Source organism: Daphnia magna, linkage group LG1 (assembly GCF_020631705.1).
Source record: "Daphnia magna isolate NIES linkage group LG1, ASM2063170v1.1, whole genome shotgun sequence".
Classification (NCBI taxonomy): Eukaryota; Metazoa; Arthropoda; class Branchiopoda; order Diplostraca; family Daphniidae; genus Daphnia; species Daphnia magna.
In genome coordinates, this window is record NC_059182.1 from 1,693,698 (window position 1) to 1,719,644 (window position 25,947).

At 40.6% G+C, this 25,947-nt stretch overlaps 6 protein-coding genes and 1 long non-coding RNA gene across 15 annotated transcripts; 4 read left to right on the top strand and 3 right to left on the bottom strand.

Moving 5' to 3' along the window:
• Positions 1–944: 944 nt before the first annotated feature.
• On the bottom strand, positions 945–4,045 carry LOC116921391. Of its 8 annotated transcripts, XR_006646991.1 has the most exons (11): positions 3,982–4,045; positions 3,705–3,801; positions 3,387–3,474; positions 3,242–3,308; positions 3,039–3,151; positions 2,771–2,916; positions 2,483–2,693; positions 2,157–2,356; positions 2,026–2,076; positions 1,372–1,657; positions 945–1,188 (listed from the first exon to the last, which is right to left on the bottom strand). It is a non-coding gene; the product is annotated as an uncharacterized LOC116921391 (long non-coding RNA). The 8 variants fall into 8 exon arrangements; XR_006646995.1 differs by lacking the exons at positions 3,039–3,151; positions 3,242–3,308 and having other exon boundaries at positions 2,483–2,612; positions 2,648–2,693; positions 3,982–4,037; XR_006646996.1 differs by lacking the exons at positions 3,039–3,151; positions 3,242–3,308 and having other exon boundaries at positions 2,483–2,612; positions 2,648–2,693; positions 2,820–2,916; positions 3,982–4,036.
• A 4,263-nt stretch (positions 4,046–8,308) lies between these two features.
• LOC116920163 (keratin, type I cytoskeletal 9) lies at positions 8,309–9,937 on the top strand. 2 transcript variants are annotated; one of them, XM_032926261.2, is made up of 5 exons: positions 8,309–8,448; positions 8,530–8,584; positions 8,762–8,794; positions 8,895–8,972; positions 9,046–9,937. In XM_032926261.2, exons 1-5 carry the CDS (start codon positions 8,425–8,427, stop codon positions 9,729–9,731), a joined length of 876 nt encoding a protein of 291 aa, XP_032782152.2. In that variant the 5' UTR covers positions 8,309–8,424; the 3' UTR covers positions 9,732–9,937. The 2 variants fall into 2 exon arrangements, with proteins under 2 accessions (XP_032782152.2, XP_045029860.1); XM_045173925.1 differs by lacking the exon at positions 8,762–8,794 and having other exon boundaries at positions 8,310–8,448.
• Positions 9,938–10,881: 944 nt separating this feature from the next.
• LOC116919278 (lactosylceramide 1,3-N-acetyl-beta-D-glucosaminyltransferase) lies at positions 10,882–12,662 on the bottom strand. Its single transcript, XM_032925255.2, has 3 exons — positions 11,694–12,662; positions 11,430–11,628; positions 10,882–11,309 (listed from the first exon to the last, which is right to left on the bottom strand). Exons 1-3 carry the CDS (start codon positions 12,544–12,546, stop codon positions 11,006–11,008), a joined length of 1,356 nt encoding a protein of 451 aa, XP_032781146.2. The 5' UTR covers positions 12,547–12,662; the 3' UTR covers positions 10,882–11,005.
• A 126-nt stretch (positions 12,663–12,788) lies between these two features.
• Positions 12,789–17,385, bottom strand: LOC116921002. The gene is made up of 16 exons (XM_032927196.2): positions 17,226–17,385; positions 16,978–17,076; positions 16,837–16,906; positions 16,727–16,773; positions 16,507–16,576; positions 16,399–16,442; positions 16,214–16,334; positions 16,067–16,102; positions 15,818–15,991; positions 15,669–15,749; positions 15,386–15,588; positions 15,162–15,313; positions 14,940–15,088; positions 13,624–14,277; positions 13,347–13,548; positions 12,789–13,286 (listed from the first exon to the last, which is right to left on the bottom strand). The coding sequence occupies exons 2-16, from the start codon at positions 17,023–17,025 to the stop codon at positions 13,025–13,027; spliced, it is 2,313 nt and encodes a 770-aa protein (XP_032783087.2). The 5' UTR covers positions 17,026–17,076; positions 17,226–17,385; the 3' UTR covers positions 12,789–13,024.
• Positions 17,386–18,125: 740 nt separating this feature from the next.
• Positions 18,126–23,212, top strand: LOC116936373 (mucin-3A). The gene is made up of 14 exons (XM_032943518.2): positions 18,126–18,621; positions 18,691–18,816; positions 18,886–19,069; positions 19,132–19,301; positions 19,420–19,577; positions 20,406–20,460; positions 20,504–20,998; positions 21,068–21,193; positions 21,251–21,707; positions 21,777–22,102; positions 22,177–22,302; positions 22,363–22,552; positions 22,630–22,799; positions 22,929–23,212. The coding sequence occupies exons 1-14, from the start codon at positions 18,196–18,198 to the stop codon at positions 23,088–23,090; spliced, it is 3,171 nt and encodes a 1,056-aa protein (XP_032799409.2). The 5' UTR covers positions 18,126–18,195; the 3' UTR covers positions 23,091–23,212.
• A 264-nt stretch (positions 23,213–23,476) lies between these two features.
• Positions 23,477–24,635, top strand: LOC116920353. The gene is made up of 4 exons (XM_032926574.2): positions 23,477–23,954; positions 24,046–24,180; positions 24,256–24,379; positions 24,453–24,635. The coding sequence occupies exons 1-4, from the start codon at positions 23,538–23,540 to the stop codon at positions 24,473–24,475; spliced, it is 699 nt and encodes a 232-aa protein (XP_032782465.2). The 5' UTR covers positions 23,477–23,537; the 3' UTR covers positions 24,476–24,635.
• Positions 24,636–24,771: 136 nt separating this feature from the next.
• On the top strand, positions 24,772–25,933 carry LOC116919703 (the record flags this gene model as incomplete). The annotated part of the gene is given in 4 exon segments (XM_045173922.1): positions 24,772–24,992; positions 25,065–25,505; positions 25,623–25,748; positions 25,816–25,933. Coding segments are annotated over 4 exon segments (697 nt in total), but the record flags the coding sequence as incomplete, so codon positions are not given.
• Between the last annotated feature and the right edge of the window lie 14 nt (positions 25,934–25,947).

The following is a 25,947-nucleotide window of genomic DNA, read 5'->3' on the forward strand; positions in this document are numbered from 1 at the left end:
GTGGAAATTTCAAAGGACGCTACCTGCACGTTACCTTTAGTCGCTGATTCATCTAGAAGATAAAACATAAAAAATTAAAAAATTTAAGTGCATATCTGGGCTCCCTTCTTTTCTGTGGCCCCGTTTCCCCTTGACTTATGATAAGCCCGTAGGGGGTCATGCCCCTACTGTGATCAGCAGCAAAGGTTGTGAGTGCGCTGTCCGGAAAGGGGACGTGGGGGTCCTCAAGTTCTATGATATCATTGGAGGGCGAAGAGGCTACCCACAAATCCGAATTAACGGTTAATCGCTCACGTAAAAACTTGTCCGAAACCTTCCATCCTCTTCCGGCTTCTCTTAGCCACTCCCCGGGTAATCTCCCCGGGGGCTCAAATGCAATTGAGGCAGTGTCTCGGCTTGTCTTGGTTGATGGCAAGCGGAGACACTGCCTTAAACTACTATCTACTACTTTAACAATACAAATATTTAAAAATATTAATTTTGTTTTGCTTCATTTAATGCGTAATTCTAATTTCATTTATTCCAGACGTATGAACATACATTGCCTTTTATGAGACTTTCAAATTAAGGACTCATTCATTTATCATGTGCTGCTTGGGGATCGAACCCACTACCTTTAGCTTATAAAGTCAATGCTCTACCACTGAGCTACAAGTGATATTGTTATGAAACTTACTGCTCTTGCACATTGCTGTACCTAGGTAAAGTTGTACATAATAAGCGTTCGAATATTTTACCGCAATTATATTCTCCGTCTTACTTCGCATTCTTCTTGTGATATTTCAGGATTATAACCTAATTGAAAGTGCTTACGGTTGCGTGTACAAGATTCATTGACCAATTTGAAACCATATAGCACACCCCACTTTAGCTTCCCCACTTTGTCAGGAATCGATCCTAGACTTTCGGCATACCACACCAATGCTCAACAATAGAGCCATGAGTTACATAAACATATTGACTGTATTTCTATATAACGTAGCTTAGCAAGGTGTAGCAACAACATAGTCTCCAAGTTTCATGTCAAATATCGGACCCGTCAGCCGACCATGTCTGGCACTCTGCACTCAGACAGGACAATATTTCAAACCGGTATGTACTGGCACCACCATCTCTGAAACGTAACACGCGGTAGTTTAATTGGTTTTGCAGCCGTGACAACTCCTGGGATACTTTATGGCTGAAATGCTACCGTATGATGGTATGAATTCAAACATGGAAAATATAAAGATGAAGTACACATAATCAAAAATACTGATGATATTGAATAAGCGATTATGTAGCGAGTTGTCATATGCAAGTTGTGCAAATAACAATGCCCTTAACCATTCGGAATTCGGTGAACAAAAACTTATGCTCTCTGTGTAGTACCTCGAATTGTATTATGGTATTCCACCTTGTGTAGGGATAGTATTCCGGAGCTGAAGTGTAGTACAAGGCAGTAGAGTGGTACTAGGCAGCATTCGTGGTGTAGTATTTTGGTGCCTTAGAATAAGATCTCGTGGCATACGTAGTAGTATAGTAGAATGAAACCTCAGCAAAGTATCGTGGTGCCGAATGGCACATCAGAACTTCGCTTCGCCTTCACTTCGCCCTCTGCTGCGTCCAAGTCTCGTTCGTCGATTAATGGTTGCTGAGTCTTCGCCTCGTTTTTGTGCTATCTTTGTATTACAGGGTTCCCACTAGGTAAAAGTTCTAAGATTTCAAGACTTTTCAAAGAATTCCAAGACCATTTTTGGCTATTTTCAAAGACTCTCCCCCTTAAAAATTGCCTAGTTCTTTCCTCCAAAAAAGTTAGGAAGTTGCCATGTTGCGACAAATCAAAGATTGAAAACTGTTAGTAAAATTTCGATTTTCCAAGGTTTTCCATAAAATTGCTCAAATTCAAAGATTTCAAAGGATTCAAAGACCGTTTTTTAATTCAAAGACTTTTCCAAGAATTCAAAGAATTCCAGAATGGTGGCAACCCTGTATTATGTAACGTGTAGCAATGTCCTAATAGTTGTCTACAAAAAGATTTCTCACCCCTTAGCAGCAGACCGTATAAAAATAGGAGTTCTACGGGAGAGATTAGTACTGAACAGCCAATTAAGAAATAATGAGTACTGGAACCATCATACTGCCATAACAAATTTTTATTTGGATTATCAAAATACCTAGTTCAGCTGGCCCTTTGCCTCTGATGCTTATCAGTGTAGAACATATTTGCAACTGCTTGATGATCAGGAATGCAGATGAACGCCCCCTTGCGTATGCTACACAGGCTCCACAGTAGACGCAATAACGCAAAAATCCTTTGCAGATTAAAAAACGAAACTGTTGCCTGAACAGGTGCCTTATAACTACCACCACCAATCTAGATTTATGGAAAAAAGAAAAAGAAAATGGAGAAATAAAAAAAACAAACAAACAAACAATAAAGAAAAAAAAATGGCCAGTTAGAACCTTAACATTAAGTTTCATAACTAGGACAAATATTTACCATAGGAGTTGTTGAGCTAGGCACCTGCTTAACTTGTTTGATTTCACAAATTATCATTCACATCCCTGCCATTACTAAAGCAGACGTTAGATGATGTTGGAACCTACTGCTTCGGAAGCTACTACCAATCCTACATAGACAACCAAATGGGGGTTTCGTTGTTACCTAAAAGATATTTTGTCCACCGACAGAAATTGTGGCAAATGTCAGGCTCCACAGATCAGAAAGAAAAAAACACTTTGTAACATGCAAATCAATCAATTTGAAATATTTTCTTTTAAAACTTACAGAAAAATAAAATTTTCCCAAATAGCACATTGAGATTTGATAGTATTACCCAATGGAACACAAGAGTTCACCAACTGAATGCACAAGGATATTGCCCGTTCCGACTCCCGAGTCGTGCCCGAGCTATTACGCAGCTAAGAATCTACCTACAAAAAGAAGAAAAAATAAGTTATTGGTAGACAAAGTCCTCATTATCACCTATACACCTAATCCCCCCCAAAAAAACAACAAAAAATTCATGCTCTTATGCCTGATTGATAAACTGTACCAACATACAGACTTCATGTGAAGGGACAATCACCACAAGTGAGTTGTAAAATTGGCCTATATGTGGTAACATTTTACCCTTGGTTGATGCAATATGCACAAGGGCTTCAATTCCTGGTGTTAAAAAAAAGGACTATTGAAATATCATGTTGTCTAAGAAAGACGGTAAGTTCAACTAACAACACTATATATGATGTGACATACTCAACAAGACGTTCCAGAGACTTTTCCATTTACATGAAGTGGAGATATAGCAAAGGCTAATGCTGCTCTAAAGCCTGATAAATATTTCCACCACATTTTTTTATTGCACTATTGTAACTGAAATTATATATTTGCTCAATGAGACCTGCTATGTTTCCAGCGCTTCCTCATCTCTCTTTCGCACATGTGTCCAGCAAGGGAATGTAGGGTACCAACCACCTCCACTGAAAACTCTGTAACATATGCAATACAATACCTTAGATAAGGTTTTAAAAAAAACTGTTGAATTTGTAAAAAATGTTTCAACAAAAACATTTGTTTGGCCAAAATGTGTTTCCATGATACAGAAATTGTATGAATATTTGAAGAAAGTACTATAAAATAAGGAAGTTTCATAGTTAGCTTAGGTTAGAAAAGCTCAAACAGGAATTTCAAATTAATAAATGACACAAAAAAATCTCACGCGATAGCACCTAACACTTATCAACGCTTCAGTCACAGAAATCGGATACCGGAAACACTGCAGAACAGAGACTCGCCCAAAAGTTGCCAGATCGGTGCTAAAAAAAACACAAGATAAAAAAAAAAAAAAAAAAGAACGAAAGAAAACTAGATTTTCCAAATTTTGATAGGTTAAATAAACCCAGTAAATTTTCGGATGAAGACATTAAACTCGCCCAGAGTCGTAGATCCCTTTAAACCAGTTTTTGAGGCCTATGAGAACTATGACTCTGACTCACCCAACATTGATTTCAGATTGCGGAATGGATCACACATTTACAAGCAGCTAAATGGTTTGCTTTATTTACTTGAAATGATATAATTTTTAATCAAAGACAAAGGCCCCCCCCCCCCCCCCACTTTTTTTTTTTCCCCCCAAAAAAAATTTTTTTTTTTTAAAAAAAAAAAAAAAAAAAAAAAAATTTTTTTTGGGGGGGGATAATTTTATATTTTTTTTTCCGCCTGGTGCGAGTGCCATCTGGCTACAAATGAATCTCTGCGTGTTGTGAAACAACACACCCGCAAGAGGCGGTTTTAAATGAACACCTTTTTTAACCACAACTGCCATGATCCATGTTCGTCGCATTGCGAGATCCGTGCATTACTGTGCTGCACACATTTAAACTTAAACATTTGTAACTTTTTGGATATCGGGAATCAGAGGAACACCGTGAGTCGTTTAATCACGTTTTTAACGTTTCGTCGAAAAACCAAAACGCGATAGTTAATGTCTCGGCGATGTATAGTAGAACTAGTCGTTTTTTCATTTCCAATACCCCACACAAAGACTGCACAGAAACTTTCTTCACGCTAAAAAAAGAAAAGAAAGAAACACCACTATTCCGTGTCACGTTGACCCTTTTACAAGGCTAGCAATGCAGCTGGGTTAAATGGGTACGGAAACATCAAGACCATGTTTATTGATGACGAAAGGCGGCACTTTGGATGTATGGGAGTGCCGGTGAAAGTAAGGTTTACCAATATCACACCGTCCTTGAATGGTAGACCCATGCAAAATGGAAGGCCTCCGTATTAGAAGCGATTATAAGAGGTCACGGCTATACTGCATTGCTCTTCGCAATTCCATATCGTATTAGAAAGCAATCAGACATGGAATTTTCAATGACATCCTTTCTGCGCTATCGTTGATTAGTTAAATTATTCTCCTTTTATTCAGATAATTCTTATCTAAATCTGGTAATCAAAATATACGATGTTGAAAGGTAAGGATGAAGTTTAAATAGTGCTTCCTGTAGCCTATCCATCAACCAAGTAACTGTATGTGGCTTATACAATCATTTTCTATTAGCAAAGCTGATGATGGCTCTAGGCAGAGGTAAAAGTAAACGCAGCTGGAGACATGAAAAAGAAAGAAAAGGAATGCTATAAAAGTTGTAACATTTTCAATAGGATTAATTTTCAATTGATCTCTCTTGTGCTTTACAGGACCCACACATAACCACAATATTTTTATGTCCTATAGGAGAAAAGGAACTAAGAAAGAAGCTATAGGAACAATGGAATATACATGTTACATAATCATGAGGATTGGGTTTCAGCACATTCAGCATATACTATAGACGTTTATTTTTCGTTCGTTTCTTTCAAATTTTAATTCTCCTAGCGTGCTAGCGAAAGTGAAAGTGATTGTGAAGATGTGAAATCATGCTCAACGACCGCACCAAATTATACCACCAGTTCTTGGAAAACTAGGGAACGTATACAGAACTTAGGTGCCATTAACCTCTCGCGTGTAATGAGGCCCTCGCGCATTCCAGTTCGTCATGTGAGATTTAGGTCTTCTTCATTCTGAGGATGACCTATCTGTCCTCTAGGAGTACACGAGCGATAAATAAGACAATCTCGTGATCTCACATGATACGTCAGCAGCTTTCAGCCACATGGAAAGAAACCCTAGAGAAACAAAAAAAAAGTCCCCTAACAATTCACGCGTTCGTGAGTTTCTATGGGAAAACTATGGAAGACAACTATATGTTGACGTTTCGGTTAACACGTGATATGGCGGTCCCGCATCTTATTCCAAAGGCATTGTTACATTCCGAAAAAGAGTTGAGATATCAACAATGTCATATAGGATATAACTCTCTCGCCGTCTCTCACTTGAAACTGATTCTTGGTTGATTTAGTTTGGGGTAGTTTCACTTGGCGAGTTGGCTGTTCGCGATACGATTGAATCCCAGGCTTCGCTCTAATTCGCTCATACGGTGTCGGTTCTTATATACTCTATCCATCCGATTTTCCTCTTGATGTGATGAAACATGATGTAACCAACTGAAAAGACATTCGAAATCGACGTGGGTTCTGCTTGCGTTCTTTCAAATTGATTCAACACTTGATTGTTTACACTGATTTGGTTGTATATTCAATCTGAAATGAAACAACCTGACGAAAATAATCCATTTCCAGCACTTGAAACCGTCCTGTAGCTCAACAGCGATAGCTCAAGAAAGCCAGGTAAGTTATAATTACCATCTGTTAGATGAATAAAGAGATTCAAGGTTTCATCAGCTTATTATTGCGTAACAGAGACCGCGTATATACCTCAGAAACATGCAAGCACTCTTCAGCTTACAAGCATATACAGCCATAATGTAGGCTATACCACAGTGTTGAATTAATAGATGCACTGCATTTCGAGAAATTATAGACGACAGGCTTCATTGAATGAAAGCATATATCTTGCAGCTTCTGTCTGTTTCGCTATCGCCATAATTGCAATCCGTTCATTATGAATAAAAGAAAAGTACCCCCAGAGCGTTTTGCTTTCGAATTGTGGAATAAGTGAAAACTACTGGTTCCATGGGACTCAGGAATCGTGCATACGATCTGGTTTATTTTATAGCTGAAAGCTGTCAACAAATTCCTTTGATTCGAAGGCCAGCAAAAATTATTCAAGACACTTGTACGTACGTATAATTTTGGATCGTTAGATCACTAAAGCGTCAAAGTCTGCTGTCATATATAGTCCAATGTAGGTTAATGACAAACATCTGTGTGTATACTTATAGAATGCCGTTGTGTCAAAAATGCCAGAAAAATTCTTGATGATTTATACTTCGTCGCTTTCGCTTTGAATATCGCAGAGACACATTTTTTTCGGGTGGAGAAGGAGAGGCTCTTGGTAATTGCATCCATCTGTCGATCACCATACAGCCAAAAGGGAAAGGAGGTTTTCATCCTCTATACAGGTTGTCGATCGCTCAACAAAACTGATAGTTACTATGTACACAGCAGCATGAGAAAGTGGCCCGTTTACTGTGTTTGTGTATAACATCAAAATTCTATTGTTTGAATCTTTATAGGTTAGGTTATGGCTTTCTTCATCAATTCTGGCGACTATATAATATTTGAGCCGGATATGCATAAAAGGGAAATTTACCATATTGGTATATTCTTAATGATTTAATGTCCAGCCGTTGCAGTTTCAAAAGTCCAGAGCAATTAACACGAGCCATTGTGAAATGATAAAAAAAACGGAAAGTACGTTCAAAAATTTAAACCCTAGTTGACAAGAGAAAGTCTTACGCAACAACGTGTACATGATTCATCCACACATCACAGCAACAGGAGAAAAAAAAAAGGGTGGGAGACGAAACGCCTATAATTGGTGGCTGCGCTGTCATTAGCCATGTTGTATCTTTACCTGGGTAAATTCTTATACCTTTTCAAACTGGAAGACATGTGGGAGAGTATAGAGAAATTTTTGAATTCTCTAGCTTATCTAATCACTTGCGATAATTACAATAGCCGTATTGGCAAGGCACCCGCTTCTATTAAATAGTTCCTTGCACGAAAATCTCACGCCGCCGGGCAGCTAAATTTTTATACACCCAGTATACGCTAATAAGTTCCATGAATAGGGTTGGGCAACGTCCTTATTGCAGGTACAGTCACCTCGCAATTATGTACAGGATTCTTAGAACTAAAAAAAAATAAAATAAAAATGTCATGTCCACCTTTTTTTTCATGTCTTGACGTAATTCTATGGGACGAGGCGACAGGTCATGTACAAACAGTGAGTAGGTCATGGCTTAGTGATTACACGCTATCATCACGCACTTTCCAACGTTTAATAACATTCCATTCACCGTCTCTATCCTTAAAAAAACAATTTTTACATATTCATAATTCCTTGTGCTATACAATAGAAAAATCCATTGACTATGCAAACATCAGTAATTTGGACAGCATCGTTCTTATGTTATCCTTCTTGAGGGGGTTACAACAAAAAACAACAGGCTCTAGCGCACACCTTTTGCGATCCATACGCTAAAGACAATAAGGGCTGCTCCCGCACGCGTGGGAACAATGCAACACGTTCATACCGCTGAAACGGAGAGGAGACGTGGAAAGAGAGAGTGCGCTGCCGCTGCGAAGGCTGATCACGAAACGCGGCCGTGAAGAGGCGAAGCGTCTCCTTGACTGTTTTCTCTTCGTCATCCTCTTACAAACAGCAAAGTTTTCTTCTCTTTCTCTTGTATTCCTTGCAGAAAAACAAAAAATTGAAGGAGGAGGGAAGAAACGCAATTTTTTTTTAGTCTCCTCCTACGATATAAATTGTTGTACAAATTTTTAGCGGGCGTCTATAAAACGAGGATGGCGGATGAGCAACTCTTCAGTTGCAAAGCAAAGTGCGACGATTCGTCTTAACAAAGTTTAAAATGTTCCTCGTTTCCAAGATGTTGGTGGGTTTAAATTTGGCGCCAGTATTTCCCGACTTGTTTGCCCGGAGTTTTCATGTTTTGTTTTTTTCTTGTTCCATGTAGTGGGTCGTCGTTGTGGTCGTCGTTCTAGTGTCGATGGTGGATGCCTCTAAGAAAGGTAAGCGCTTCTGTTTTCCAATTGTTAACTCTATAATTGATCTTTTCACATTACGAGGCCATTTCTATATCACTCTATAGCGAGGCTGTTAGTTCCTTCGTCTTGCTAATTAAAATTCACAATTAATCAAGCACCTAACAGATAACCAAACTGTAACCCTAATATTATTCGATGCAGGACGAGGCAGAGGTGGCCGAGGCGGTGGCTACGGTAACAACAATAACATCCGCTGATTAAAACACATTTTTATGTTAATGTCGAGGCTTAATTTATTACAAAACATTGACCAATCATTCGCCAATTACTTTAGGTGGTAGCAGTCAAATGAGTTCCTACGTTCAATCAGCTCAACCTTACGGTCAAGTGATGTGTATGGTACCGTGCTCAAGTAAGTCCACCATTTTCCAATTCAATGATAGCCAATAATATTCAATTTAAATGATCCATGTCCTCTACTGCAGGTGTTGGTGGTGGCTACGGGGGTGGATATGGAGGTGGTCAGGCAGCTCGCCCGATGACCGGAGGTTACGGTGGCGGTCATTCCGCTCGTCCCACTCTAACTGGAACATACGGAGCTGCACAACCCGCTCGACCCTCGAAAGGTAAAGGAGGTAAATCTCAAGGTGGCCGTCCTATGAGTGGTGGATATGGAGCTGGTCACGCAAATTCCATGAGCGGAGGTTATGGAGGAGCTCAAGTTTCTGCTCCATTCGCTGGAGGTTATGGCGGAGGTCACGCCGCTCCCTCAGCTGGAGGATACGGTCAACAAGCCGGTGGATATGGAGGTAGTCGTCCAGCACCTGGCCCTGTCGCTGGAGGATATGGCGGAAGTCCCATGGCTCCAACTCACGCAACTGGAGGATATGGTGGTGCTCAGGCAGCCGCTCCGGCTGCTGGATATGGAGGTGGCCACGCAGCTCCATCTCCCTCTGCCGGAGGATATGGTGGTAGTCACTCCGCTCCAGCTCCTTCCGCCGCAGGATATGGTGGTAGCCACGCCGCTCCCGCAGTCGGAGGATATGGCGGTGGACATTCCGCGGCCATTCCTGCAGCTTCAACTTACGGCGGAGGCCATGCTGCCGCCGCACCCGCGGCCCCAAGTTACGGTGCTGGCCAAAGCGCTGCAGGAGGAAGCTACGGCCGTTAAAAATTTCCAAGAGTCCAGCATCTGCCATCATTGGTGGTAGATTTGTACTATAAAACATTGGTATATCAGCCGCAGCCAAACGATATTTAAAAAAAGCCGTTCCAACTCTGGAAGAAATTAATCAGACAAACAAATTCCTTGTTCAAAAGTGTATTACAAATGTAAATTAAATCCACAAAACAATACACTTTTTTTTTTTTAATATACATATTTTTAATTACTCATATTATACTGACACGACTTTTGTCTTGGAACCTTATCGTTTCAACTATCGGGGATATCCGAAGAACTTCCATGGTTTTGAAAAACCCATCCAGCATCGAACAATTGTCCAGTAAGACCGACTTGGGAGGCCTTGGTGATTGATAGGATATTTGTGTAGTAAAGAAAAGAAAGTAACATGACACACATATAAGAATTAAAGGGCATAACGCCGTGACGCGTTTAAGCATCGGCATATGATTGTTTACCGTTGGTTCACTTGCAGTCCCAGCTGTCAGCGTGCGCACTTCATCCATCCAAGGACACAGACACACATACAAAAAAAAGAGAAAGTCCATAACCTATGGAGATGTCTATATATTATATGGGTAGATTACCTTCTTTAGAACATGGAGGAATAAAGCAGAAATGATAAATAGTGAAAGTCTACTGTTCTTTTCTTAATTTTCTAGTTCTTGTAGAAAAGGTCTATCGTGTTGGCGGAATAGTCTATAAATATATTTGATGTATGGTAACTATAGATATGATCGAATCGAACTTCATTCTCGTTAGCTGTACGAGGAAAGAAAGGGGCAGGCCAGCTGGAAATTTCGTGTCGTAACCATCCGGATTCGCTGCAATCGGTGTATAATGAAGAAACCGTATGTGAAATTTAGACGGTATATAAATTCTTCATTATGTTTCACTACGTCACGTAAAACTTTCGAAAGAAAACTCTATAGCGGTTGGACACGTCATTAATTGCCACTCATTTCTATTCATATGATTACCGTATGTTAACAACAGCCTTGCAGCCCCATCTAAAAATGATGGCTGCCTTCGAAACGAAGGTTGTCCATATTGTTCCCATGTATAATATAACGGAGGCGTTTGCAGTTGGGATTGACCATTGCCGATAAAAAGGATTCGTTGTTGTTGTTAAAAGAAAGAGCTTTTCAACTAAATGTATTGTTATTATTTTTCTCTTCTTGCATACGTCTGATAAACAGCGAATGTTTTCATCGCAGGCTAGGTCTACTATAAGATATGAGTGACATCTTGTTGGAAATTGTCTAACGAAGGCTTCGGCTGGTTGACGTGAGAATAGAGACCCACTTTTTGGGAATCACAGATTTGAAATGAAATTCTGACATTACTGCGGGCGTGTTGATTGTCCTGTCAACGAGCACATCCAAAGTTTCGTTAGGATTAAGCACGTACGTTGTAAGAACGCATTGCGCATTTGTGACGTTCCGGTAAAAACTTTCAGTTACAAAGTGTGACGTAATCATGTGATCTTCTGACTTTGACGACCACATCACGTTTTTGCGCACAAAACATGGGTCTGGATAAGTTTCAAATTGATCATTGAACATCCTGTAGTCGAAAACGAAACAAAACAAACAATGGAAATGATTAAAACCCATCCGGTTGATTTACATAAACGATTATCCACAAACTTCTTGTTGTTATTCGATAATAGTCTGAATGTATTACCATTGCGATGTGCGGATTTGAAGTTTAGCTTTTTCTACACACAACCCAGTGAGGTAGATATCGTCCTTGATGAAATAAGGAGTCGTTTGCATTGCTGCCAATAATGAACGAACTGCACTACCTGCAATGACGACACCTCCCTGTAAATATCTGGGAATGCTAGACCACGGCCAGAATTCATAATTGAACGGCCATTCAACTATAAAATCAATCCAAGAAACCATATGAGGTGAATGAATCAGCAAATGCAATGCTAGAACGTACACTTATTTCGTGCTGGTTTTCCTCCATCAGTCAGGCGGCCGTAAACACTTGGAACGAACGGTGAAAAGGCATAGAGAACCGTCGCTAAATTATGGACATTCACGTAAACGTCGTCATTGACTTTTAGCAAGTAGTCCGTTTCAGGACAATTCAAATTCACCCAATTTAGCAGACCAGCTGCTTTGACGGACACATTTGCTTCTTCTTCGTACACGTTCACCTGTAAAATATCGCCGTGTTGCTCACTTTCATCCATCATCTTTTTCTGAACAATGTTGTCCTTTGTAAGTCCAACGACGAAACTAAATCTCAAAACGTTCAGTTCTCTGTTTACGTTCGATTGATTTCTCAAGTGAGTCGCCCACGTCTGACGAATGGTGGAACGTTTTTCAAAATGATTCGGGGATGACACGATGGATACGAAGACACTGCGAAAGGTTTTCTTTCTCATTTTCTGGCCACATGAAGCGACTGTAATGGGATACTTGAACGAAGTGACGTCGTTGATAACCGGCCCCATGTTGGGCATAAGCGGTTTGACGTTTGTGAGCTCTTTCAGTCCGAAACTAACTGTCATGAGTCGTGTGTATTTGTCAACACCATCGTACGCTGTTGCCGGATAATGAGATTGAATGTAATCAAACAATTTTCGGTCGATAGCCATTACACTTTTATTCGAATTTTCCTCAATTGATTTAGGCATTCTCATTTTTTGCGAAGCAGAAGAATGACGAAGAGCAACGGCCCTGTCTTTCTCGTTTGAAAATATCGGATGGAAGGAGTGGTACGTCATTACTGCTAACAAGCAAGAAGACGTGATCATCACAAACAACTTTTTCAATTTTCTCGTCATAATTAATTCGATGACACTCGCGCACTGCTGCACAGCTCAATGGCAAACCTTTTAATCTGTTAACATAACACGTCGTGCTGCAATGTGGTCGTATCGATTCGATATTGAGTACTGGGACGTCTGCTAATGCGTCACAACAGTTGCTCAACACCTTCTGCTTGAGGCAGTTAACCCTGCTAACGTTTCGTTAACATATATGTTTACGTATTTAGTCTTGTCCAGCTGAATTGATAATGTTTCAGTACAGTACACACGTTTTTTTTTTTGATTACTTGTTGGATTAATCAAACAGATACAGATAAAAGGTGATCGAGTACATCATATCAGCATTGGGGAATGCTGGACGAAAAGAAAATGTTTAGGAATTCAAGGTAACGTATGTGCAGATTACGTATATGTTCAATTAGGAATTAGGTAACTAATGTGTTATGGGACATCGCAGCACCTACTGCCAGATGGTACGGATCTTTTGAATTCATCAGTTTTGCTCCATGAAACCGAAAGGAAACTCGGATGCGATGGCGGTTTCGTTAATTTGGCTTTCTAATTGGTTGACCAACGTCACGTTTGGGCCCACGTCGTAAGTGCGGACGACGCAACGCGACGCAGTTGAATTCCGATACAAATTGTGGGTTACAAAGTGCGATGAATTCATCTGATCTGACGACTTCAATGTCCACGTTACAGCGTTGCGCACGAAACACGGGTCGGCGTAATTCTTCGGCCAATCAACGAAGATGCTAAAATTCAAGAACATATCGTCTATATCATCTTTAAATATTAAACTTGTATATATATACCTTTCCGACGTACGGATGCGAAGCCTGGCTTTAACGGCGCACAATCCGATCAGGTACATGTCGTCCCAAATGAAATACGGAGTTGTCTGAATGGCCGCCAGCAGTGGACGTACAGCACTGCCAGCAATTACAATTCCAGCTCCTTGGTAATATTGCGGAATGTTGCGCCATGGCCAACTTTCGTAAGTAAATATCCATTTGCCTGAATTATAACCGAAAAAAAATGTTAGACAGGAAATGAAATCAATGATTGTCTTTGAATAATCTATGTGTATACTATCGTTGCGGGGTATTCTTTCAGAGATCGTGTCTCCGCCGCATTTGCGTCCGTAGACACTGCGCTCGGAAGGCGGATGTGAGTGAAGGACGGTCGCTAAATTATGCACGTTCACGTAGACGTCGTCGTCCACTTTCAAGACGAAATCCACTTGCGGGCAATAATGGTGCACCCAATTCAGCAGACCTGTCACTTTCAACGATAAATTCCTGTATTTATCGTGCATGTTTACCTGTAGCATATCACGATATCTTTCATTTTCTTCCATCAGTTTTTGGTGGATGACATCGTCCTTGGTGAGCCCTACAACGAAGCTGAATCCTACGATGTCCAACGGTTTATTCGAATTAGTTTGGTTCTTCAAATGATTGGGCCACGTTCGACGGATAGTGGCGCGTCTTTCGAAATTCCTGGGAGCCGAGATCACCGCTATGAAGAGGCTCCGATGATTGGTGAGTTTCTCTCGACAAGGGGCGATAGCGAAAGGGTATTCAAACGAACTGACATCGTTGATAACTGGACCCGTACCAGGCACCAATGGTTCAACATCTGTTAGCTCCTTGAGACCTAAAAGAGCTGTCATAAACCGAGTGTAATTGCCAACACCGTCGTACGGGGCGTCTCGTAAATGAAAGGCCATTTCTTCAAACAGGTCTCGATCGATTGTCACGATATTTTGGTTTAAATCTTCGCGAATTGTCCTGCGGATTTCAGCAGGTTCCTCTTGAAAGACACTGGTGAATGATGAGTCGTTCTCATACGAGATATTGGATTGGGAAAATTGAAGTATCGTGAATGAAAATAAAACGCTGGATGAGATAAGGACGGCGATTCTGTTGGATCTCGTGAACATAGTTGAGCTGTTTTCGACGTCGTGCTCGCGCAAGTCTCCACAAAGAACTGCGTAGATGAGTTGTTTATGCCAATGCATTTTCAGGTTTCATTACAGCCTCCCTTTGCCTGGTCCGGACAAAATCTGTCACTGCGTCACTCAGCCAATTGGGGAATTCAATTATTCTATATCGTTCGTTTGTTTTATCGTTCACCGCATGTATTCCGTCTCCGTAGTACTTGCCACAACCAAATATTTTAAACTATTAAATAAAAATTTTTTTTTTAATACTAATTTTTCTGAAGGCATTCAATCATTTTCCGACGACAGTGGATGGATGGACAGTAATGTGGTAGTTAACTTTTTTTGTTATTAAGTAGCTAAAAGCGTTGCTGAACTCGAAAACATCTGATCGGAAGTGAAAAGTAGATAATTGAGTAAATTATGCAAATTAGGAACTATGCAAATTTTAGCGACTGATTACATTTTCCCGGTTGATGGCACGTCACTTCACCTTCTTCCATCACCAAATGGCTATCGACTCTGTTAGGTGGGATTAAATCTTCTCCATCTTTCAAATTGCTGTTGTAAACTCGAAATTCAATGTCGCCTCCTTCAGACATAAACTCCCATCTGTTTTATACATAACCCAATAGCGTATGATCACTTTTCCATGTTGACAAATGATGACAATGATCCACAGTACCTCATTACAGAAGGGACGGTCTCGATTTTATATTTGAGTTTCTTTCGTCCTCCAACACCGGCAAAGACGTGCAGCGTTTCCATGTATTTTTTGGCGATTGGAGCGTTGTTGCACAGGTAATACGATTGCGGTACCTCACCTCCCATATTGAACTATAACCCATTGTCCGAAATTCAGTTTTTGATTATGTTTGGAATTTGCTGGACGCATTTTTTTAAAATGACCTTGCTGGGACATTTGGGATCGCCGTCAGGATCCGTCATGGTGCCTCCGTAAAAAGCGGGAAGTTGATCGGCGTCGATTTCCTCTAGCAAAGCGGATGTCCACTCTGTTTTGTCGTTGCCGAAAACTCTCATATTCGCGAGTACAGTCTCGTTTACGAACGGTTTCAGCATGGCGAACAGTATTTGAAAGCATAATTTGGGAGCTTTTCAATTTTAAAAACAAGAAAAAGGGTCTAAACAAAATATTGTGTGGTATATAGGAAAACACGTGTATAGTACATACCGTTAATGATGAATGCCCGACGCATATTTAAAGGGTAGTGGGCGAATTGTAACTTGGTTAAGACCATTAGTTCAAAGGCAACTATGTAAATGAAAGGTTGATGAATTTATTTTTCTTAAGTTTCTGTTTGAATTGAGATTGAATTGTACCTGGCTTGCACGTTAGCTGTTTCATCGATAGATGCTCAAAGTCGAAGATGACTGTATGCATCGAGATTGGTCTACCTGTTCGTTCACGTTCCTCTCTAGCTGCCTCGACATACTTCTCCTCCGTGTAAACGCAGTAATCTGAAAATTCTTTGTTCCTTGTAGACAACAGAAGCCCTGTATATATTGAAAATATATAGCCAATCAAACGAAAGCTCAATTGTATATTAGATATTGTTTGAAGTCTAATGCCTTTGATGTCCATCCTTCCCATTGCAGTAACGTAGACTGAAGATGTGAGATGCAAACGTGTGTACAGCGTGAGATGAAAGAAAATGAGATTGATTATACTCTACTGTATGTAAATGAAGAGGTATAATTTGTTTCTTTTAAACTGACGTGGGCATCCGTATTTGTCGACTCCAACTCGTCCGAGGGAAAAATATTTTTTTATAACTTCGCCAATCGTGTACGTATCTAAGAGCCTGTCCACTCCGTTTACTTGCCGCCATTCCAATGTCTTTAGATTTACAAGATGAAAATTTGAATATATGCTAATTTAGGAAAGCTTGTCTAGAAATCACCTGTCTGAGCATTTTGTTGGCTCGAGCTACATCGAAATCTTGCACTGTTTCATTAGAAATGAGATGTATGTTAAGACAGAACTGTTTAAAAATCAAGTTTTGATGTACCTCTTAGCCGTTTAAGAAGGAAGTCGTCGCTGGAGTCAACCAATTTGCAGTCTTTCACAGCAATTCTCAACTAAATCAGAAACCAATTTGAATAGGATTTTTCAGAATGAATTGCATCATTCTTGGCTTGATGCGCTCCCATGTTATGATTGCCCTTCTTGACTCCCCACTTGTCTTTTAATTGCATCACGCTTAAAAATTATGATGGACTTCCACTCACCTGGTGAAGGGCAGTTTCAATTTTTTTCATCTCCATTCCTTGAGCTGCTTTAAAAAATTTGTTTTAATATAGCCTCAAATCTCGTACTTGTTTTGCTACTTTATTTATACCAAAAAGAGAGGCCAACTGGCAGTTGCCGTTATAATCTGGACATTTAAAACGTGGACCGGTTTCTGCTAACTTCAATTTTTCAACACCAGTTTTGTAATTTAGTTAAACGAAAGTTGACTAGTTGGGATTTGCTCGCCTACCTGCTCAAACGAGGTCTGCTTTTTCGGACCACGTTGAGAAAGTTCCATGGCAGATGTAATGCGATCTGGAACAACTGCTTTTCAAATTCGTTTGGCTGGCTACATGCAAATAATAAACGCGACTTGATTGTATCGGAATTTAACAAGCGAAACATTTAACTTGAAGACACAAATGAATTTTAGTGCAAGATTTCAATTCGTGCAACACATAGGTCTAAAGCTATATAAGATAATATAACTATAATTACCGCAACGTTTGAGTGCTGAAAATTGTTGTCCGTTTCGGTGGGTTTCTCTGTATTTATCTTGAAGTATACACTTTGATATTTATTCAGGTAAAAATGACAACTGCAGTTCTCCGTCACTTACACCACACTGATTTTCACTGTTTGAAATTTCTGTTTTCATTCAATCTCCTTAAATTGCTCGTAAAAAAAAACTTTTAAAAAACAAACTGCTATGGGCATCAGGGTCGTGGAACAGCTTTCACTTTCGCTCTCTGTATGAAATCTCTTGTGGCCATGCATCACAGTAAAACAACACAAAAATAGTTCCCCACCCAACGTTCACTCGAACCAACCTCCATATTCAAAGTGTTACCCTTTGACAGTATATTATATTAAATTAATCTTATGTTCGGCATCATTACAGAATCGACCACCATTAGTGAGCATATTTAAGTGCTCTTTAAAATTCCGTTAAAATCTAATGTGTACTTTCATTTAGTTCATAACAGAGTACGAAAGCCAATCAAATGAATGAACTTTAAACATCTCGATGTGATGTACATTTGAATATGAGGCTTTATCAGCGTTGTACAATTAATTTTATCTGATTGAAAAAAGTAGAGGCGTTCGAGATTCGTTGCCACGAGTGACATTACGAATATAGGATCGCGAATTAGTTATGCGAAACTGAAAGTAGGTTAACGAAATACGAGCTGATTTTTGACAACCGGTTTGTGTGTCTCAGTTTTTTTTCTTAAATGGCACTTTTTATCTACTTTCTTTTATTCGGTTTCCCCTTTTGATGATTATAACTGAATCAACAGTTATATTCTTATCATCGTTTTTTTTTTTCAAATCTTTGATGTTAAAATCACGTATAGATTACTGATAGGCTGATTAAAAAGGAGACGTCTTCAATAATACCGCATTCATTTTTCAATCACAGTTGGATCTACTTCCATTGCCGAATTCGTTACTTCAAAAAAAAAAAATGAACAAGAATTTTCTCCAATTTTTGTTTGCGGTCGTAAGTATTTCTGTTTGCTTAGCTGGCCGTGTGCCTGTTACGAGCAGAAAAGTTGAAGGGCATCATGTTAAGGCACGTGTAAGTGTTGATCCGCTTTCAGCTCGATCTTCGTTGGATAACGATTTCGAAAGTGGTTTCGAAGAACCCTGGTACGATAGTTCACCTTCTACCGTTCATTGGGTTGTTGAGGATTTTTACACCCCGTTCGAAGTGAGTTATGCAGCACCTAAACCGTCAGCCGGCACGAAATATTTGCGAGCCGTTCGCAACGATCAACTTGTATCCGGTCTTCTCATTCTGCGAACGGTGACCTTCACAGCTCTGCCCGGTGATGAGATCGCGTTTAATTTCTGGATTCGATCCAAGTACACTGGAGGGAATACATTAGAGGTATACATAACTTAATCAATGTGAGATGAGTTCGTTTTTTTTTTTAAACCAATTGTTTGTCTTTTACAGTTGGTAATGGCCATTGGTGAAACAGAACAAACTTTGGTGTCATTGACGAGTTATTCCACTTCGGTCAACTTGGAATGGCGTCCAATGATTGCACCCATTCCCGTATCGGAACCAGTGGACCTGACGGTATGTATCCGTGTTATCACAAAAGGATTTAATGAGATTTATTTTTTTTAAATGTGTACTCGTTTCCAGCTAATTTTCTATGCGTTCTGTGGAGGTAACGCAGAGGATGCGATTGCCCTTGATGACATCGTCTTGCTATCACCCAATGCTCCTACCACTGAGCCAACAACAACCACAACACAAACAACGGCCACACCCTTGTCACTGTCCCCAACGACGGCGACATCTACACCGACGACTCCCCCAGTCGAAGGTAAACTGTGCATTGATTTTTGATTGTTTTATTTTCAATGATTTTAACGATGCCTCTTTCAGTTTGTGGAGGTAATTACAATGATCCTAGTGGCATCATCTCTTCTCCAAACTATCCGCAACCGTACGGTTTCGACGAGTATTGTCAATACATCATCCAGGTGGAGGAAGACAAACGTGTCGTGCTGGATTTCCTTTACTTCAACACCGAAGGTGGAGCTGATTACGTTACGGTAATCCAATAATATAATTGTTGAGTACATTATGCCAATACCAAAAGACGTGCTATAGAAAAAGCGGTAACACACGATCTTAATTTTCTTCTAAACTGTCACGTTTCCGCCGGAATAGGTATATGATGGATTGACAACCACTTCACCTGTTCTGCTACGCGCTAGCGGATTTCACAGTGATATAATCACCACGACAACCAACAAATGCTTGGTGGTTCATTCGTCCGATTCCCAGAACAGTTTTACCGGCTGGCAGGCAACTTACAGATCGTCGTGAAGACTTAAATGTCATGTGGGTTATATACCTAAGACAATATACGTCCACCATCAACGTGCAATACAGAGGGTAGCATAGCATTATAGTCTATCACGAACTTTACAACTGATTTGTTCAATACACAAGAAAGCATTCAAAAGTCACACACTATGCCCTGCACGACCTTCGTCTTGTCCTTGTTTCTCAATCATTTCGTAAGTCAGGGGGGAAGAACTTGGTCTGAATTCAGAAGGAGATAGAGCTCTGTATATCAGTTTAAATTAAAGGGCTACGTGGGGTAAAACAGATAACGATTGCCGGTCTGTTTTCATTCTAAAGTATACCGTCAAATACAAAGTGTCATTTGGTTACAAGATTATACGGCATGCGGCAGTTATGCAAATGGCTTCATAAAGTTTGTTGGTTGCAGCAGACTAATCGCCATTTCAATGCTATACAAACGTAATCGATCATCATTAGGCAATTAATGCAGTTTTCGTATGTCCATCAGGAATATTCAAATGACCTTACATACGACAAGGTCAAGAATGATGCCTATGCAAAACCAAAACAAGTTTCAATCGAATGAGGTTCGAAATCTCTCCCTGCCTCTAGACAACTATAACCAGCAGATGTTTCGCAGTTTCTCACTCCTCCCGTAGTCCTAATGCCTTAGGTGTTAACAGAACTAAAAAATTCTCTTGCCATCATTCCATTTTTAGAAACGGAGAATAAAAGATGTGCACGTCAATCGGTAAGCATATTCAAAATACGTTTTTGTTTCATGTCATTCTGTGCCTTCCATATGTTCAAACACTTTGAGTTTTGTGCTTCACTTCGTTGTATAGCCCCGCTTCGTTCACTGATAGCTTCGATAAGAACCCAGCCCAACTTTACAGTTGGGTATCACAACAATCATAGCTTTGTATATAACATAAACGTTTAAACAAGCAATTTCGTTATCGATAAATTGTTATGCGTACGCCATTGCTTCACACAGTTGGCCATTTTAGTACAGCGAATTTGTTCGACGGTTAACGAAATGAGTGACTTAATTTTATTCTTACTGGCCAGCATCACCATTGCTGTTTGCTTGGCGAGTCCTGTTCCAGAACAAGAGGCTCACCTGTTGACGCATATCGATCCGATGGAAGCCAGGGTGTTGTTAAGCAACGATTTTGAGAGTGGATTTGAAGATCCGTGGTACGATAGCTCGCCATCTACTGTTCATTGGATCATCGAAGATTTCAGTGCCCCGACGGAAAACTATCCGCCTCCTACCCCGTTAAACGGCACGAAATATCTACGAGCGACGCGAGATGTTCATCTGACGGCTGGCTTACTCGTGTTGCGGACGGTGACGTTTACTGCGCTACCTGGTGACGAGATTTCGTTCAACTTTTGGATTCATTCCAAATACACCGGTGGCAACACCTTAGAGGTGAGATCTGTTTAGCATCATTGTTTTTTTTTTGCGTTTTTGAAAGGGGAAAATTGTTATTTTTTTCAGGTGGCGCTATCTGTTGATGGCGTTGAAACTATTTTTCTGGTACTATCAAGATATTCTTCGCCAGGCAATGTAGACTGGCGTACAGCGGATAGTCTTATTCCAGTGACGGAACCGACGGAGGCAACGGTATGCGGATTCAATCGTATCAAGGAGGATATGAAATTGTTTATAGTTTTTCCGTAGTTGATATTCTACGCGTTCTGTGGAGGAGATGCAATGGATGCCATCGCTATTGATGACATTTTCGTTGAATCAAATGCCCATTCTACTCCGACCACTACTCCGACCACTACTCCGACCACTACTCCGACCACTACTCCGACCACTACTCCGACCACTACTCCGACCACTACTCCGACCACTACTCCGACCACTACTCCGACCACTACTCCGACCACTACTCCGACCACTACTCCGACCACTACTCCGACCACTACTCCGACCACTACTCCGACCACTACTCCGACCACTACAACTATTTTTACAATTCCAACAGCTCCATGTGTAGGTTGTTCGACCAGTGCACCCACAGCGACAACCACCGCAACTCCGATACCCACAACTGTGTTCACTCCTCCAACAGTCCCGTGCATCGGTGATGCATGTCCGACAACCCAAAGCATCCTGTTGAAAACAATTGGTGCGTAGCCAGCAATAACTTAATCTCATTCATTTCAATGTACGTAAATTTTGCGTTAACAAAATGAAGGAAACCGTAGCCAACACGAGCATGTAGGTCAACTAGCGTCTGGCACATCATTAAATAACGATTTTGAAAGTGGCTACGAAGATCCGTGGTACGACAGCTCACCATCTACTGTCCACTGGGTGGTGGAGGATGTTGCTGCCCCCGCAGAAGGCTATGCTCCACCTACACTGTCAGCAGGCTCCAAATATCTACGAGCCGTTCGTGACGCCCAATTCTCTTCCGGTCTTCTCGTACTTCGCACGGTGACATACACGGCCTCGCCTGGTGACGAGATTTCAATTCATTTTTGGATTCGATCGAGATACACCGGTGGTAATACTCTGCAGGTAGGGGTCGGATGATCTCTTTTACTTGCAGTAACGTTAATTAATTGGGAGAAATGTAATTATTTCTCTTGCAGCTCAGCTTGATTGTTGGGGATACCGAAACTGTTTTGCTAGACTTGTCTAGTTATTCCACGTCGGTTAATTTGGAATGGCGTTCAATCTCTTGCGCTATCCCTGTCGCACAACCGACTGATGTGACGGTATAAAGACTTCTGACATTACGAGCTGCTTGTATGTTTAATGACGATGTGTGTTTTTAGTTCATTTTTTACGCCTTTATTGGTGGATATGCAGAGGATGCTATCACTATCGACGATATTTTTATCGAGTCTCAAGATGCTAGTGCATCGACAACAAAATTTACTCCACCAACCATCCCGTGCGTAGGTGATGGATGTCCATCCACCACCACACCAGCAACCACCACCGTTTCACCAACTACTCCTGAGCGTAATAAAGCCATTTAGAAAATCAGGACTATACGGGTAGGATATGTGTTCTGATTGTTTTCAATCTATTATTATTAGCTTGCGGTGGTAGCTACAGTGCAGCTAGCGGTACTATCTCATCGCCGCATTACCCAAATTCGTATGGTTTCAATGAGGATTGCCGCTACAAAATTCAAGTGTCGTCCGGCAACCGCGTCAAGTTGGATTTCAATAGTTTCAACACGGAGAGTGGTTTCGACTTTGTCACGGTACGTTCAATTGAATGTCAAAGGTTTAAATGCATATCAGTAGGGAAATTTAAAATTCCCCTAAATTATCTTTGCCTGCGTAGATTTTGTTGTGAAATTCGGTTGTTCTATACTTTGATTGGCATACAGGTTTACGATGGTGCAACAGCTGCTTCACCAGTGCTTTTGCGTGTTAGTGGGATGCGTTCAGATTTATCTGTCACTACCACCGGACGTGATTGCTTGGTATTGCACACGTCTGATTCGAAGAACAGTCTAACCGGCTGGCAGGCAATTTACACATCTGTGTGATCGCGGTCCTGTTCACGTTTGTATTCTTTTTCTCATTATTGGCTAGCTGGTTCTCACAATAATTTTCTGACGGAGGTATTACCGCCATAGGGATTATGATAATTAAACGGGATACACATGCACCATTTCTTGAGTCGGTTAGACTTGTTTTCCGTGAATTGTTTTCAGCTCGGTCTATTTCCCCAAAGTGTTTTTGTCCTTTGAACGATCGTTGAGCCCTTGCCAAACGACAGACTGATAACAAAATTTTACTAAATGACATGGTATTGTTTATGTCGAAATGTCAAACGATATCAGCATCTCCTGTTTGATGGGACTTTAACCACGTCTATCTCTCATTGGATATGAGTTTGATTTATCTTCCTATCCAAATCACCTGGCCTTAAAGTCTTAAATCGTTCGCAGTTTTAGGCACAAGTTCCACTTTACTATTCACACGACGCAAGGATGAATAAGAGTTTACTAACAGCTTTTTTCTTGGTAATTGCCATTTGCTCGGCCGGTCGTGTCCCGCTGTCCAAGCAAAATGTAAGGAAACAGGTTTTTCGGCCGTTTATGTTAGTCGATCCTCTGACTGCCCGTTCGTTGTTGAACAACGATTTCGAAAACGGCATTGAAGATCCCTGGTACGATAGCTCGCCGAACACGGTCCATTGGGTTGTCGAAGATTTTAGTTCACCAACGGCGAGTTATACACCTCCTGCTCCGTTGAAAGGCACTAAATACCTGAGAGCTACACGTGACGAACAGCTGACTCCCGGACTTCTCATCCTACGCACGGTGGTATTCACAGCTTTGCCTGGTGATGTCATTTCGTTTGATTTCTGGATCCGATCCAAGTATACCGGAGGAAACACCTTGGATGTAAGATGGGCCGTTCTAACTTTAAAGCGACGCACAGAGAAAATCATTAACGTTTGAAAATGAATCGGAATTATCCTTAATTTTGTTTTAGCTCGTTGTGTCCTTGGACGATGTCGAAACAACTTTACTTTCTCTGTCCAGCTATTCCACATCGGTGAATTTCGAATGGCGTCGAATTTCCAGCCCAATTCTCGATGATTCTTTTACCGAACCAACTCAAGTAACAGTAAGTTGTCGTGTTCTATAAACTCTAAACTTTTCTTCGTTTTTGCAACGGACTAATGGGAAATAATGTCTTTAGCTGATATTTTACGCTTTCTGCGGGGGTAACGACGAAGATGCAATTGCTATCGATGACATCGTCATCGAGTCAGTTGCTGACGTCACGTCTTCCTTGTCAAAAGATAAACCTGCACTTAAAGAAGGTAAAGAGACGAGAGCTTTACAGTTATCTTTAAACAATCGGATAAGAGGCTACAAAATTGTACTTTTCCACAGCCATGACGCATCAGCAACTTTAATTCTGGATTCAATGGCATACGCAAGAGGGTTACTGTTTCCACAGATGTCTTGTTCAGTTTACGACATAATTCGAAAAAGAAATGAAAAATTCATTACTCAATTTTGATAATTCTAATAAGCAATGAATATTGTCAGTTCAATATTAAAGAGAAAACAGCATTTTACATTCTAAATTCAATGAAACCGTCAAGATCATTAGCAATTCTTAAACGTATTATAGCTAGCCAACTATAAAAGAGGTAATGTAGTTAATCTATTGCTTCGCGTTTGTCGACATAACATCACGGACAAGAGCTTTGTTACAAGATTACGTAACAAACTTGCGTCTGGGTCAAACATTTACAGTGTATTCGTACATCTCAATATAGCTGCGTCAACGAATAATCAAGTTTTACGACATACTGAAATTCCAGGACGTTCTAAGACTGACAAGTAATGACGTTAAACGCGGCACGATAGTTAAAACTTCACAATGTTTTATCACTTATTTTCATAAAGATACGTATGGCATGTGAGGTTAGTCTAACATGAGATAACGATCATAGCTGCATGTGAATTTCAATCGCTTTCGTTTATTTTTATTCCAAGTTCGATCATCGTGAAACTGTTGCTGTGTGGTGGGTCGTTGAAAACGAGTGGATAATCATGCAAGAAATTGTACTCATAGTTTTTGCTATTATCTTGTGTCTTACCAAACGAAGTGGACAAAGCATTAGGGTGGGATCGAAAGAACTTTCTGAGTTGGACAATGATTTTGAAGACGGAACGTTGCAGCCATGGATTGAAGAATCGCAAACAAGTATCAGGTGGCAGGTTGGTAATCAAGCGTCATCTTGGGAGCCGAACAATCCGGCACCTCAGCCATTAAATGGTAAAAATTATCTTCGAGTTGACCGAAGAGGAGCTTCTTCATCGTTCGGTGTAGCAATTCTGCGAAGTCCGACGTTCAAACTGTTATCCGGCAGTGAAACTCACGTTTCGTTCTCATTTTGGATTCGTTCAAAGTGGCCCGCGTTCACCAATCTCGAGGTACACACAATTAGTGAATTAATACACAGGATCTCGCATTCTATTTTCAAACAACTTATAAACGTTTCATTTCGTTGAAAAGTTTAAATTGTCATTTTTTTCCTAATTTCCACGCAGTTGTACGTGGCACGAAACGGAAACGAAGAACAGCTCGTGAATTTGTACAATTACTCAGACATATCCAATCGATCTTGGCAGTCTCGATCAGCTTTACTCACCGGTCAATCTTCTTCTAAATTTTCAGTAAAATCAAATGAGTTAAATTAATCACCGAATATTCGGATTAAAAGCACGTCTTTCGTGCAATCAGTTAGTCTTTTACGCTTACTGCGGCGTAGATGCTGAAGACGCCGTTGCCATTGACGACATTCGATTCAGCCCATTCCAAGAATCCACAACATTGGCAGTTACTGAATCGACAACAAATGAACTTACAACTTGT